The 14633-nt window shown below is 33.2% G+C and overlaps 2 protein-coding genes and 1 long non-coding RNA gene across 4 annotated transcripts in view; 1 reads left to right on the plus strand and 2 right to left on the minus strand.

Annotated features, from left to right (window-relative positions):
- The window catches only part of LOC124441572 (zinc finger protein 721-like), a 30942-nt gene that overhangs the window by 12485 nt on the left and 3824 nt on the right, over window positions 1-14633 (minus strand). The window contains exons 2-5 of the mRNA XM_046992048.1: window positions 6472-6824; window positions 6125-6327; window positions 5738-5999; window positions 4331-5651 (exon numbers count right to left, since the gene is read on the minus strand). Of these exons, the coding sequence (XP_046848004.1) occupies window positions 4331-5651; window positions 5738-5999; window positions 6125-6298 (1757 nt within the window). The 5' untranslated portion in view covers window positions 6299-6327; window positions 6472-6824. The remainder of the gene's footprint in view (window positions 1-4330; window positions 5652-5737; window positions 6000-6124; window positions 6328-6471; window positions 6825-14633) is intronic.
- LOC124441505 lies at window positions 607-2697 on the plus strand. Of its 2 annotated transcripts, XR_006946978.1 has the most exons (5): window positions 607-790; window positions 1184-1404; window positions 1505-1636; window positions 1902-2055; window positions 2475-2697. It is a non-coding gene; the product is annotated as an uncharacterized LOC124441505 (long non-coding RNA). The 2 variants fall into 2 exon arrangements; XR_006946979.1 differs by lacking the exon at window positions 1184-1404.
- Window positions 12946-14395, minus strand: LOC124441502 (putative zinc finger protein 66). The gene is given in 5 exon segments (XM_046991990.1): window positions 12946-13244; window positions 13247-13408; window positions 13411-13838; window positions 13923-14184; window positions 14309-14395. Coding segments are annotated over 3 exon segments (720 nt in total). The 5' UTR covers window positions 13670-13838; window positions 13923-14184; window positions 14309-14395.

The following is a 14633-nucleotide window of genomic DNA, read 5'->3' on the forward strand; positions in this document are numbered from 1 at the left end:
CTTTTATAGTTTTTAGTACAGTGTTTGTTTTGGCGCCGCATACGGGCGGTGAACATAAGGGAATTAATAAGTGCCGCGGCGTTAAAACGAGCATTCACAGAAAATAAGCTGTGCATAGATGATGTCATAAAAACCTTTAAAAACTTCTAATGTATCATGTTTCTACATATTTAATTCCTTATAAATGATGGAGAATATCTAAAGGTTGCAATTATATTTCATAATGTGATATGTAGTCATATCACTCAAATACAGTTAAAGTACATCATGTAAAAACATTTAATGAAGATAACAACATTGAACTAATACAATTAAAAAGTAAAGTTCCATCGTTCAAATTAAATACGTTTCATCATTGCTACCTACTTGAATCCAGAGACGAAGCAACTTGAAATTGTCGATAAAACTTTGTTTGATGTACAAAGTTCCCGAATGTTTCAAGCTTTTTAACTTGAATTCAGACGTTTATTGCTCTTTAAAATCATACACACCAAGTGCCAAGTAAATATTCAACGTTTACCGTAGGTTTTGAATGTTTTGTATTACATTTGAAGTTTTGGCGGAAATGTGGCGCATGCGTGATAGGCTTTGTCTAGCAGCCGAAAATCAACGTACCATGATCGGAGATCTCTTTTACATTTAAATGTCGTCTTTACACACTCTTGCAATGTGTTTTTCAACATTTATTGAGTTGAATGCTGCTAAAACGTCTTTCAAGCGAAGACTGTGTCAAGATTAGTTAGTATGCAAGAAGAACAACACAAAGTATCTAATACTTTATCACGTTCAGGTGAGGGAGAGGGTGTACTTGTTCTTGGTTTAATTTTAATGACAGAGAGGATAGAGTTGAGCATTGAGTTGAGGAAACTGTCAAATTGACCGATTCGTCAAGATTTCTAAATGTACATGACTTTCCATTAAAGCTATAAATTACATATGAGCATTGATACATTAAACAATGTGTATTGAGTTAACAAATGCTTGTTAATAATTTGACCATTTGGTTTGTCTTCATTAAATTCAAATCGAGATTTCATTACATTTGCATAAAGACTACAAAGATGACGGCTGCTAGGGGAATTTACTTGATTTCAACATAATTTTAAATTTTGACAGAGAACTTGTTGGTTTCTTTGAATTATCATAAAAATTCATCTGCTTGACAGTAAAAATTTGCGTCTAGTTTTTATTGTGAAACATGCAGCTGACAAATTGCAGAAGAAACAAACGTTACAAAAATGCATTCCTGAAGTGGCAAGAAAATTGAAAAGATTTCATGGAAGGAAAACGTTTACTAGAGCACCTGTTAGGAGGGGTGGTTATTTTATGACAGAGTCAGGAGGGGGTGAATGCTTTAGCAAAAGTAATTTAGAGGAAGGATGGTTACTTCATAAGTTGAAGAAGGTAATACTCGCCATTCATAAATGTGTTTGAAACATAAACATATATCATGATTATCAGTATTTATCTTATCCACAAAATGATGTGAATATTTTCATTTTAGTTATGAAATATGTCCTTTGTAATCATTGGTTCCCTGTTGTTTATCTTTGTTCTCCAGTTGATGAATGACATGATCATTAAATGATTGGAGTTAACACTTGCATCATAATTGGTTATTTCAAAAGTTAGCAAGGTATGAGTTAAAATGATGAATAAATTTGCATGTAGGTAATAGCATGGTTTCTTGTGCAATTTGGAAAGAAACTTGCGCAAGTGAGTTTTTAACTATCAAATTAAAACAGCACTAGTCTGAAGGATGAGAAGAACTTAGAAATCCATGTTTTGCAAACTAAGCAATTAAAAAATTTCCTCGATTTTGTTGATTGTTAGCTTCAGCACAACAACTTTTGAACCAAAAGTTATTGAAATCAATTGACTTGTATTTTTCAATTTGTTAGATATTTTTTTAGTTGCATCATTGCCTACTTCCACACATGCACATAGCCAAAAAAAGGTACTTTTGAAAGTATTCATAATTTTGGCAATGTCATGCAAATGCTGAATTGTAAATTGGGTCACCAAAGACAAAGAAAAATCTACTTAAAATTTACAGTGAGTTATGCCAGGAACTGTTATTGCATTTTGTTACATTATTGTATATTTACTACTTGCAAATGTTTTATTTCATTGGTTTTCATGACTTTATCATTGTTTTGAGAAACCTTAAGGAGCATTTTAAAAAATGACTAAATGATATTGACTCCTGGATGTATAAGCCAGAGATTGATCCAAGAGGAATTTGTATAGGGCATGCTTTGGTTTAGATTAGATTTTGAAAGCTACTTTGAGTGTGTTGCTTCTAATAAGAGGGGTATGACCCTCCTCCAACATCCATAGTAAATCCATCTCAGCGTATGTTTAGATAATGAGAGACAAAGTTGGCTTAATTGCTAAAGAAATGTGCCCAGCAAACCTTGTTTGTATCATATACAACCATCTTCTTATACAACTTTTTTTTCTCAATTGTATAGATATTTTGATGCTATGATGTACCTAGGTGTGATGTCGTTTCGAATGCTTCCTGTGGACACATACTGGCGTTTGAGGATGTGGTCTTTCCTTGTTATGTATTTACTGTGGTCTTTGGTTTTATATTACTGACTGTTAGTGTTCTTGAAAAATGGAGGTATACCTGTATAATTGCTACATTCTGACAAGTTTTACTTGATTAAAACATGATTTTAACATTTGAAATTTATTGTTGATCATTTAAAATTTATCGTTGATCATTTGAAATTTGAAACATTGATTTGTAAAACAAAGAGGGAATTTATGTCTCAGTATCTGGAGCTTTGATTGTACACAATGACTCGTTGGTATTGTCCATGACTGGTATTCTTGGGTTCTGAGAAACGTTAAAGTGTTATCACTAGTGATGCACCAATATACAATTTTAGCGATATACCAATTAGCAGATATTAAAATACCGATGTTGTGCCGATACTGATATTTTACGCCATTTTACGAAACTTAAGCATCATAAAGTATGCCAATTTGTGCTCACCATTGACTGTTCATTTCATAAAAAATCATAAAATTCAAAGTGGTTATTTACACTGCAGCAATATTTCACAACACAACCCAATTGTCAATGGAAATTGATATCATGTGGAACTAAAGTTTAAAGTAGTATTAATTTAACAAAAATTGTTAAGGTAATATATAATTAGTATTGTTAAAAGTGCTGCCACTCGTAGGGGAAATCCCCTACTGTAGCGGGATTTAGTGATTTGTAGATGGTAGGGGAAACCTACGGGGAAAACTGTGAATTGTAGGGGGATTGTAGAGAGAAAAGAAAATCGTTTAAAAATGAGCCTCATTTTTGCCCAAAATACTCTTTTCTTCCCGTGTTCTCACCATTTAGCAAGTGATTGTAACAGAATCTTTCTTTTGGCATAATCATATGATGTTAAACTGTCAACTCATTTCACTAATATTGAAATTAAATGAAACGTGAAAGCCAGAAAGATATAATTGCAGATGGCAATTAAATATCGTGGCCAGAGATTTGCCAGGAGGAAAGTGCATTTTCATAATGAACATAATCGCCCAACATAAGACTTTTAAAAAGGCCATCACGGCAATAAATCAGAAATAAAGATAAAAGGTTTTTTAATAATTACGTTTCGTCTTTAACTTAAGAAATCTTGAGATTAAATGATATAAATTTTTATTTGAGGCTTTATATAAGCATATATTTACAGGGTAGTAACCTGGGATGTACCGGGCGGGAAGCGAATTTTTATTATAAATATTAAATCCCAGCAAAGTGCTTTTAAAAGAGCACTTCAATACAAAAATAATGTATAAAAAAGAAATATTTATTCATTAGCGTAACGTTTCGTCTTGACTCTCAATGTATCATCAGACATTATTAAATTACAAGTAATGAGGGATTTATATAAAATAGTTATTTATATAATATTAAATTACATGGTGGGATGAAAAACGTGACCCCCAATAGCAAAGCCAGCACGTTTTTCACTGCTACAATGTAAATATTTTTGTGTTCAATCACCGGAAGACAATAAAATGAACCAATTTTGTAAAGACATCGACATATTTGAATTGTGGGAGTAAAAGATCAGGCTGATATCGTCACTGATTACCTCCATCATAATTTCTCTAAGGATTTCATTTTTTCATGATGGCAGTCCTTCACAAGATTAGAAGGGCCAAGGCCTTCTCATTGTCAGCCTTACTCTCAATCAATTCTTTGTAAATCCCTTGCCACAGTATTCATATCATAAATGTTACTTACGAGCATGGATCTTACCGTGTTGTTTCAAGTTACTCATCTCATTAAATGTTTTACCAAAATGTTCACACATAAGGTTTTCTTGTGTGTATCTTCATGTGTCTTTTTAAATTATTAGACTTATTAAATCTTTTACCACAATGTTCACAATGATAAGGTTTCTCCCCAGTATGTATCCTAATGTGTGTTTTCAAGTCACACTTGTTTGTAAATGTTTTACCACAATGTTCACATTGATAAGGTTTCTCTCCAGTATGTATCCTAAAGTGACGTTTAAAGCTACCATGCTCTGTAAATGTTTTACCACAATGTTCACATCGATAAGGTTTCTCCCCAGTATGTATCCTAATGTGTGTTTTCAAGTGACTCTTGTTATTAAAGTTTTTACCACAATGTTCACATTGATAAGGTTTCTCTCCAGTATGTATCCTAAGGTGTTGATTTAACTCACTATGCCCTGTAAATGTTTTACCACAATGTTGACATTGATAAGGTTTCTCTCCTGTATGTTTCCTAAGGTGTTTTTTCCAGGCTATATCCCATATAAAAGTTTTACCACAGTGTTCACATTTGTAAGGTTTCTCTCCCGTATGTATCCTTACGTGGCTTTTTAAGTTAGAAAGTTGTGCAAATCTTTTACCACAATGTTTACATTGATAAGGTTTCTCTCCTGTATGTATCTTTATGTGACGTTTTAAGTTACCAAGCAGTGTAAAGGTTTTACCACAATGTTGACATTGATAAGGTTTCTCTCCTGTATGTATCCTAAGGTGTTTATTTAAATCACAATTCTGTAAAAACATTTTACCACAATGTTCACATTTATAAGGTTTCTCTCCTGTATGTATCCTAACGTGTCTATTCAAGGCACTATTGTGGGTAAATGTTTTACCACAATGTTCACATTTATAAGGTTTCTCTCCTGTATGTATCCTAAGGTGTTTATTCAAATCACAATTCTGTGAAAATGTTTTACCACAATGTTCACAATTACAAGGTTTCTCTTCTGTATGTATCATACCATGACGTCTTAAGTTACCAAGCAGTGTAAATCTTTTACCACAATTTTCACATTGGTAAGGTTTCTTTCCAGTATGTATCCTAACATGTTCATTCAATTTAGAAAGGTGTCTAAATGTTTTACCACAATGTTTGCATTGATAAGGTTTCTCTCCTGTTTGAACCCTCACATGTCGTTTTAATCGTGGATTTTTTCCGCATTCATTTTTCATGTGAACATTTAGATAGTCTTCACTACTGTACTTTCGACCACAACGTGGACATTCCCAGGGATTCGTACAAACAAGCATTGGACATCGTTTTAAATGTTTCTCTAAATAATCGGGATAAGTATACATCCTTCCACAGTGTCTACAGCTGTGACCTCCAACTAAAAAAAGTTAGAATTACATCACAGGATAAAGAACTGAATGATCATACATAACTAAGGCACTTTGCATACGTAAACTGACTAACCTTCAAACTGATGTTTGTCATTATCTTCCTCATCAAACAAGGATATTCCCAACTGTTCAGCATACTCATCTCCATACCAAACAAGCAATTCTTTATGGGCTTCAATCTCTTTATAAACTCGGTAGTAAATTTCTCCATTATATTGATATGCAATTATATTTTGTTCTTCTTCAAATCTTGCACAATTCACAAATCTCATCCAATTACCTTGAGCAAGATCCTTACCATCAATGCAATATACAACCTTTCCTCCTTGTACAATCTGTAAACACGGACAGATAAATAATTATGACAAAGCATGTATGTTTAATATCTGCATGGTGAAAGTAGAACAGGCAGAAAATATTTTAATAAAATGAAATTATTCCTTTATTTAAATATGTTCACCTCCCACATATACGCTGGATCTCTTCCATCCTCTGCGTCTTTAAGCGAAAGTACCTCTCCTCTGTATGGTCCAAAAGGAGCGTCAATTTCCACTTTTTTCTTTGTAAAAACACCCCTGCCTGCGTTGGGGATTGTAGCGGTATTTATGTAAAGATCTTTTGGAAGTGTCTTCATAGCATTTGATGTTCCCTTCCATTGATGTACTTCAAAGAAATGAAATTTGTTCGAAAAACGTTCTCCATCGTTAAAACAACTGCATTGGTCACAATTTTAAAGCAAATATCAAATCACAATAATGAACTGATGTTTAACTATTCATGACTCTACACTAAAAGTAAAGTACTTACAAATGTTAAGATCATCATAAGGTACATCTTCCTCTGTATAAATCTTTCTCGCTGACTTTCTTAATGATCGTCTTAGAGAAGTCTTTTTCAGAGCTTTACAGTTATATTTGATAGATTTTCTTTTAATAATGGATTTAGTTTTTTTGTCATTTATATCTTTGACCTTGGGTTTTGATGTCGACGAATTACCGATTCTTTTAGAAGAAACCTGTAAAAACGTTTGATTGAAATTTATCCAAAAAATGTGAAAATTTTTACTTAGCGCTCATCCTTTCCTTTTATCCATTTTCTAAAACATACCTGTTTATTTGCAAATTTCTTCATGACTTCAGTTTTTAATGTTGTTTTAAAAACTATAAGAAAGCAATTTCATTTTTTAAAAAACTATACTTCTTATAGTCAAAAGTAAAAATTACAAAAGAAATTCCCAGTGAACGACGTGTCATACGCTTGCACGAAATCTTTTTAAAGCAAATTGTTGGAGATGTAATGTTTATCTCAAAAATAGTTTTTGTTGAAAATCGCAATGAACTTGTAACTTTGTTGATTTATACTACAGCAGATAGAAAAACATGTCGATCATTTCATACGCTTCAGACGAAACTGAAACACCACTACCGTTGAAGCTGTTCTATTGTGTAAAAGAGTTTTGTCCGAGACCATCAAAATGAAATCAAGATTAGGGCAGCCTCCACCATACAATTGTCCTCTATGTGTGAAAACACATTTATTTCAAGGTAACAGAGGCTGCGCAAGCTCGATAATTCAGGGGGTGCAAATATTCGTATATGCATGTCCTACTTTAGTAGTTTCTATGGAAATCAATTGTGGGTATGGATTTAACAAAAGATTAAAACATACCAATATATAAATACTTTCTCCTTTAATTATCAATCTTGCGCGCCCCCCGCATAAATTGTCACACAATATGAGCTTTTATAGTTTTTTAGTACAGTGTTTGTATTGGCGCCGCATTTGGACGGTGAACATAAGGGAACTAATAAGTGCCGCGACGTTAAAACGAGCATTCAAAGAAAATAAGCTGGGCATAGATGATGTCATAAAAACTTTTAAAAACTTCTAATGTATCATGTTTCTACATATTTAATTCCTTATAAATCATGGAGAATATACAAAGGTTGCAATTATATTTCATGATGTGATATGTAGTCAAATCACTCAAATACAGTTAAAGTACATCATGTAAAAACATTTAATGAAGATAACAACATTGAACTAATATAATTAAAAAGTAAAGTTCCATCGTTCAAATTAAATACGTTTCATCATTGCTACCTACTTGAATCCAGAGACGAAGCAACTTGAAATTATCGATAAAACTTTGTTTGATGTAGAAAGTTCCCAAATGTTTCAAGCTTTTAAACTTGAATTCAGACGTTTATTGCTATTTAAAATCATACACACCCAGTGCCAAGTAAATATTCAACGTTTACCGTAGGTTTTGAATGTTTTGTATTACATTTGAAGTTTTGGCGGAAATGTGGCGCATGCGTGATAGGCTTTGTCTAACAGCCGGAAATCCCCGTACCATGATCGGAGATGTCTTTTACATTTAAATGCCGTCTTTACCCACTCTTGCAATGTGTTTTTCAACATTTATTGAGTTGAATGCTGCTAAAACGTCTTTCAAACAAAGACTGTATCAAGATTAGTTAGTATGCAAGAACAACGACACAAAGTATCTCATACTTTAACATATTCAGGTGAGGTGGGGGGTGTACTTGTTCTTGGTTTAATTTTAATGACAGAGAGGATAGAGTTGAGCATTGAGTTGTGGAAACTGTCAAATTGACAGATTCGTCGGAAATTACGGCTGCAAACGGAAATTACTTGATTTCAATATAATTTCAAATTTTCACAGTGAACTTGTTGGTTTCTTTGAAATATCATAAAATTCATCTTCTTGACAGTAAAATTTGCATCTAGTTTTCATTGTGAAACATGCAGCTGACAAATTACAGAAGAAACAAACGTTACAAAAATGCATTCCTGAAATGGCAAAAAATTGAAAAGATTTCATGGAAAGAAAACTTTTACTAAAGTACCTGGTAGGAGGGGTTGTTATTTTATGACAGAGTCAGGAGGGGGTGAATGCTTTAACAAAAGCAATTTAGAGGAAGGATGGTTACTTCATAAGTTGAAGAAAGTAATACTCGCCATTCATAAATGTGTTTGAAACATAAACATATATCTTGATTATCAGCATTTATTTTATCAACAAAATGATGTGAATATTTTCATTTTAGTTATGAAATATGTCCTTTGTAATCATTCGTTCCCTGTTGTTTATCTTTGTTCTCCAGTTGATGAATGACATGATCATTAAATGATTGGAGTTAACACTTGCATCATAATTGGTTATTTCAAAAGTTAGCAAGGTATGAGTTAAAATGATGAATAAATTTGCATGTAGGTAATAGCATGGTTTCTTGTGCAATTTGGAAAGAAACTTGCGCAAGTGAGTTTTTAACTATCAAATTAAAACAGCACTAGTCTGAAGGATGAGAAGAACTTAGAAATCCATGTTTTGCAAACTATGCAATTACTTATTATTAATATGCTTAAAAAATTTCCTCAATTTTGTTGATTGTTAGCTTCAGCACAACATTATTTTGAACCAAAAGTTATTGAAATCAATTGACTTATATTTTTCAATTTGTTAGATATTATTTTCGTTTCATCATTGCCTACTTCCACACATGCACATAGCCAAAACCATGGTACTGTTGAAAGTGTTCATAATTTTGGCAATGTCATGCAAATGCTGAATTGTAGATTGGGTCACCAAAGACAAAGAAAAATCTACTTAAAATTTACAGTGAGTTATGGCAGGGACTGTTATTGCATTTTGTTACATTATTGTATATTTACAACTTGCAAATGTTTTATTTCATTGTTTTTATGACTTTATCATTGTTTTGAGAAACCTTAAGGAGGGTTTTAAAATATGACTAAATTATATTGACTCCTGGATGTATAAGCCAGAGATTGATCCAAGAGGAGTTTGTATAGGGCATGGTTTGGTTTGGATTAGATTTTGAAAGCTACTTTGAGTGTGTTGCTTCTAATAAGAGGGGTATGACCCTCCTCCAACATCGATAGTAAATCCATCTCAACGTATGTTTAGATAATGAGAGACAAAATTGGCTTGATTGCTAAAAAAATGTGCCCAGCAAACCTTGTTTGTATCATATACAACCATCTTCTTATACAACTGTTTTTTTCTCATTTGTATAGAGATTTTGATGCTATGCTGTACCTATGTGAGTTGTCATTTCTTATGCCTCCTGTGGACACATAATGGCGTTTGACTGAGTGTGTGGTCTTTCCTTGTTATGTATTTACTGTGGTCGTTGGTTATATATTACTGACTGTTAGTGTTCTTGAAGAATGGAGGTATACCTGTATATTTGTTACATTCTACTAGTTAAACTCCATTAAAACATGATTTATTGATTTTAACATTTGAAATTTATCGTTGATCGTTGATCGTTTGAAATTTATCGTTGATCATTTGAAATTTGAAACATTGATTTGTAAAACAAAGAGGGAATTTATGTTTCAGTACCTGGAGCTTTGATTGTACATAATGACTTGTTGGTATTGTCCATGGCTGGTATTCTTGGGTTCTGAGAAATGTTAAAGTGTTATCACTAGTGATGCACCAATATACATATTTAGCGATATACCAATTAGCAGATATTAAAATGCCGATATTGTGCCGATACCGATATTTTACGCCATTTTACGAAACTTAAGCATCATAAAGTATGCCAATTTGTGCTCACCATTGACTGTTCATTTCATAAAAATATAAAATTCAAAGTGGTTATTTACACTGCAGCAATATTTCACAACACAACCCAATTGTCAATGGAAATTGATATCATGTGGAACTAAAAGTTTAAAGTAGTATTAATTTAACAAAATTGTTAAGGTAATATATATTTAGTATTGTTAACAGTGCTGCCACTCGTAAATCCCTACAGTAGCGGGATTTAGTGGTTTGTAGGTGGTAGGGGAAACCTACAGGAAAACTGTAAATTGTAGGGGATTGTAGAGAAAAGAAAATCGTTTAAAATGAGCCTCATTTTGCCCAAAATACTCTTTTCTTCCTGTGTTCTCACCATTTAGCAAGTGATTGTAACAGAATCTTTCTTTTGGCATAATCATATGATGTTAAACTGTCAACTCATTTCACTAATATTGAAATTAAATGAAACGTGAAAGCCAGAAAGACATAATTGCAGATGACAATTAAATATCGTGGCCAGAGATTTGCCAGGAGGAAAGTGCATTTTCATAATGAACATAATAGCCCAACATAAGACTTTTAAAAAAGCCATCACGGCAATAAATCAGAAATAAAGATAAAAGGTTTTTTAATAATTACGTTTCGTCTTTAACTTAAGAAACCTTGAGATTAAATGATATAAATTATTACTTGAGGCTTTATATAAGCATATATTTACAGGGTAGTAACCAGGGATTTACCGGGCGGCAACAGTGGCGTGGTGGCAGGGGGGCAAGCCCCTCTACCCAGCTGTTGATTTCTAGACGGGCGCAGAAATGAATATGAGTCACGAAGTTTTAAATTTTGGCTAGAAAAATGAATTGAAGCAGAACAGTTATTTCCACAGTTATAATATACAGTTAATGAAGTTAACTTTGGGGAAAAAGGAAGACTGATCAAAGTGAAACCTTGTAAGGGGGGGGGGTCGTTTTATAGTCTATTAAGGAATAAAGTAATTGAGGAGCATTCTTGATGTTTCTTATGTGGCCACAACACCTGACTTGTCAATTGTCACAATGACTGTAGACAACATACAGGGCCAAATTTACTGTCCTCTTAGGGGGCGCAACAAGGCCTGAAATTGTATAGTTTTTTGCCTATTTCAATGAATTTTATTTGCTTTCTCCCACAGACAGGAATCGTTACTGGCATTGCATCTTATTATTAATCCAAGCTTAATAATATTTTTTATGGGTATCCTGCTCACAAGCTATTTACAATGTTATACTAAAAAATGTCCAGATGTCCAGGTGTAAGAACGGCAATTCACGAATTGACACGACTACATGACGATGATGCGTTACGGAAAATATTCGAAAGTAAAAAATTAAGGAAATTTGTAAAATTTTACTGGCTATCGTTGAAATAAACATCTCAAAATATCATACAGGTGTACTAAAGGTTAGTATTAATACTGAACATCAGTCATCTACAATTCAAGACCTACCGTAGGATTGAAATAGTAATATAATTGTATAAAATTCTGTTATAGAGATTCTGTATTGAAGCGAAAAAAAAAATTATTTTTTGCTAAAATTTTTGAGGTTTCTTGAGGACGTCGCTACTGTTGTTATAATGACTTAGCAGGTCTATTGAGTCATTGACTATTAAAGCCTGTCTCTCAAACAGACGTCTGACTTGTTTCAGTCGTTTAAGTCAGTCGTCCATAGGACGCGAGCTAATAAACTAATAAGACGGACTTTTAGTTGGTGGTAATTGGAGACAAAATTATCATTTTTGTTGATAAATGATCTATAATATTTTGGTTATCATAGCAAAAAAATTACCGTCGGACTTCTCTAGCGATTTCTCATGTAGTTAATTAAATATTAATCATTTACGGTGTTCGCGTACCTATTTTAATTTTTAGTGGTAGCGCAGTCATCGGTAGAGTGTAATCAAAATGCAAAGGCTAACATAAAGTATCAGACTCAATACTGCGGCATGTACTGCAAATTTCATTAGTTCAAAGGTGAAGGGGCGCGAAATTTGCTTTGGCCTCCGTCAAAATTGCACCACCACGCTACTGGGCGGGAAGCGAATTCTTATTATAAATATTAAAGCCCAGCAAAGTGCTTTTAAAAGAGCCATTCAATACAAAAATAATGTATAAAAAAGAAATATTTATTCATTAGCGTAACGTTTCGTCTTGACTCTCAAGGTATCATCAGACAGTAAATTACAAGTAGTGAGGGATTTATATAAAATAGTTATTTATATATATTAAATTACATGGTGGGATGAAAAACGTGACCCCAATAGCAAAGCCAGCACGTTTTCACTGCTACAATGTAAATATTTTTGTGTTCAATCACCGGAAGACAATAAAATAAACCAATTTTGTAAAGACATCGAAACATTTGAATTGTGGGAGTAAAAGATCAGGCTAATTTCGTCACTGATTACCTCCATCATAATTTCTCTAAGGATATCATTTTTTCATGATGGCAGTCCTTCACAAGATTAGAAGGGCCAAGGCCTCCTTCTTGTCAGCCTTACTCTCAATCAATCCTTTGTAAATCCCTTGCCACAGTATTAATATCATAAATGTTACTTACGAGCATAGATCTTACCGTGTTGTTTCAAGTTACTCTTCTTATTAAACGTTTTACCAAATGTTCACATTGATAAGGTTTTCTGTGTGTATCCTCATGTGTCTTTTAAATTATTAGACTTGTAAATCTTTTACCACAATGTTCACATTGATAAGGTTTCTCCCAGTATGTATCATAGACACTTTTACCACAATGTTCACATTGATAAGGTTTCTCTCCAGTATGTATCAATGTTTTACCAAATGTTTTACCACAGTGTTGACATTGATAAGGTTTCTCTCCTGTATGTATCCTAAGGTGTTTATTCAAATCACAATTCTGTGAAAATGTTTTACCACAATGTTCACATTGATAAGGTTTCTCTCCTGTATGTATCCTAAGGTGTTTATTCAAATCACAGTTCTGTGAAATGTTTTACCACAATGTTCACATTTATAAGGTTTCTCTCCTGTATGTATCATACCATGACGTTTTAAGCTACAAAGCTGTGTAAAGGTTTTACCACAATGTTGACATTGATAAGGTTTCTCTCCTGTATGTATCCTAAGGTGTTTATTTAAATCATAATTCTGTAAAATGTTTTACCACAATGTTCACATTTATAAGGTTTCTCTCCTGTATGTATCATACCATGACGTTTTAGGTTACCAAGCACTGTAAATCTTTTACCACAATTTTCACATTGGTAAGGTTTGTCTCCAGTATGTATCCTAACATGTTCATTCAATTTAGAAAGGTGTCTAAATGTTTTACCACAATGTTTGCATTGATAAGGTTTCTCTCCTGTTTGAACCCTCACATGTCGTTTTAATCGTGGATTTTTCCGCATTCATTTTTCATGTGAACATTTAGATAGTCTTCACTACTGTACTTTCGACCACAACGTGGACATTCCCAGGGATTCGTACAAACAAGCATTGGACATCGTTTTAAATGTTTCTCTAAATAATCGGGATAAGTATACATCCTTCCACAGTGTCTACAGCTGTGACCTCCAACTAAAAGAAAAGTTAGAATTACATCACAGGATAAAGAACTAAATGATCATACATAACTAAGGCACTTCCCATACGTAAACTAACCTTCAAACTGATGCTTGTCATTATCTTCCTCATCAAACAACGATATTCCCAACTGTTCAGCATACTCATCTCCATACCAAACAAGCAATTCTTTATCGGCTTCAATCTCTTTATAAACTCGGTAGTAAATTTCTCCATTATATTGATATGCAATTATATTTTGTTCTTCTTCAAATCTTGCACAATTCACAAATCTCATCCAATTACCTTGAGCAAGATCCTTACCATCAATACAATATACAACCTTTCCTCCTTGTACAATCTGTAAACACGGACAGATAAATAATTATGACAAAGCATGTATGTTTAATATCTGCATGGTGAAAGTAGAACAGGCAGAAAATATTTTAATAAAAGAAATTATTCATTTATTTAAATATGTTCACCTCCCACATATACGCAGGATCTCTTCCATCCTCTGCGTCTTTAAGCGAAAGTACCTCTCCTCTGTATGGTCCAAAACGAGTGTTAATTTCAACTTTTTCTTTGTAAAAACACCCTGCCTGCGTTGGGGATTGTAGCGGTATTTATGTAAAATCTTTTGGAAGTGTCTTCATAGCATTTGATGTTCCCTTCCATTGATGTACTTCAAAGAAATGAAATTTGTTCGAAAAGTTCTCCATCGTTAAAACAACTGCATTGTTCACAATTTTAAAGCAAATATCAAATCACAGTAATGAACTGATGTTTAACTATTCATGACTCTACACT

This window comes from Xenia sp. Carnegie-2017, unplaced genomic scaffold (assembly GCF_021976095.1).
Source record: "Xenia sp. Carnegie-2017 unplaced genomic scaffold, XeniaSp_v1 HiC_scaffold_20, whole genome shotgun sequence".
NCBI classification, from domain to species: domain Eukaryota; kingdom Metazoa; phylum Cnidaria; class Anthozoa; order Malacalcyonacea; family Xeniidae; genus Xenia; species Xenia sp. Carnegie-2017.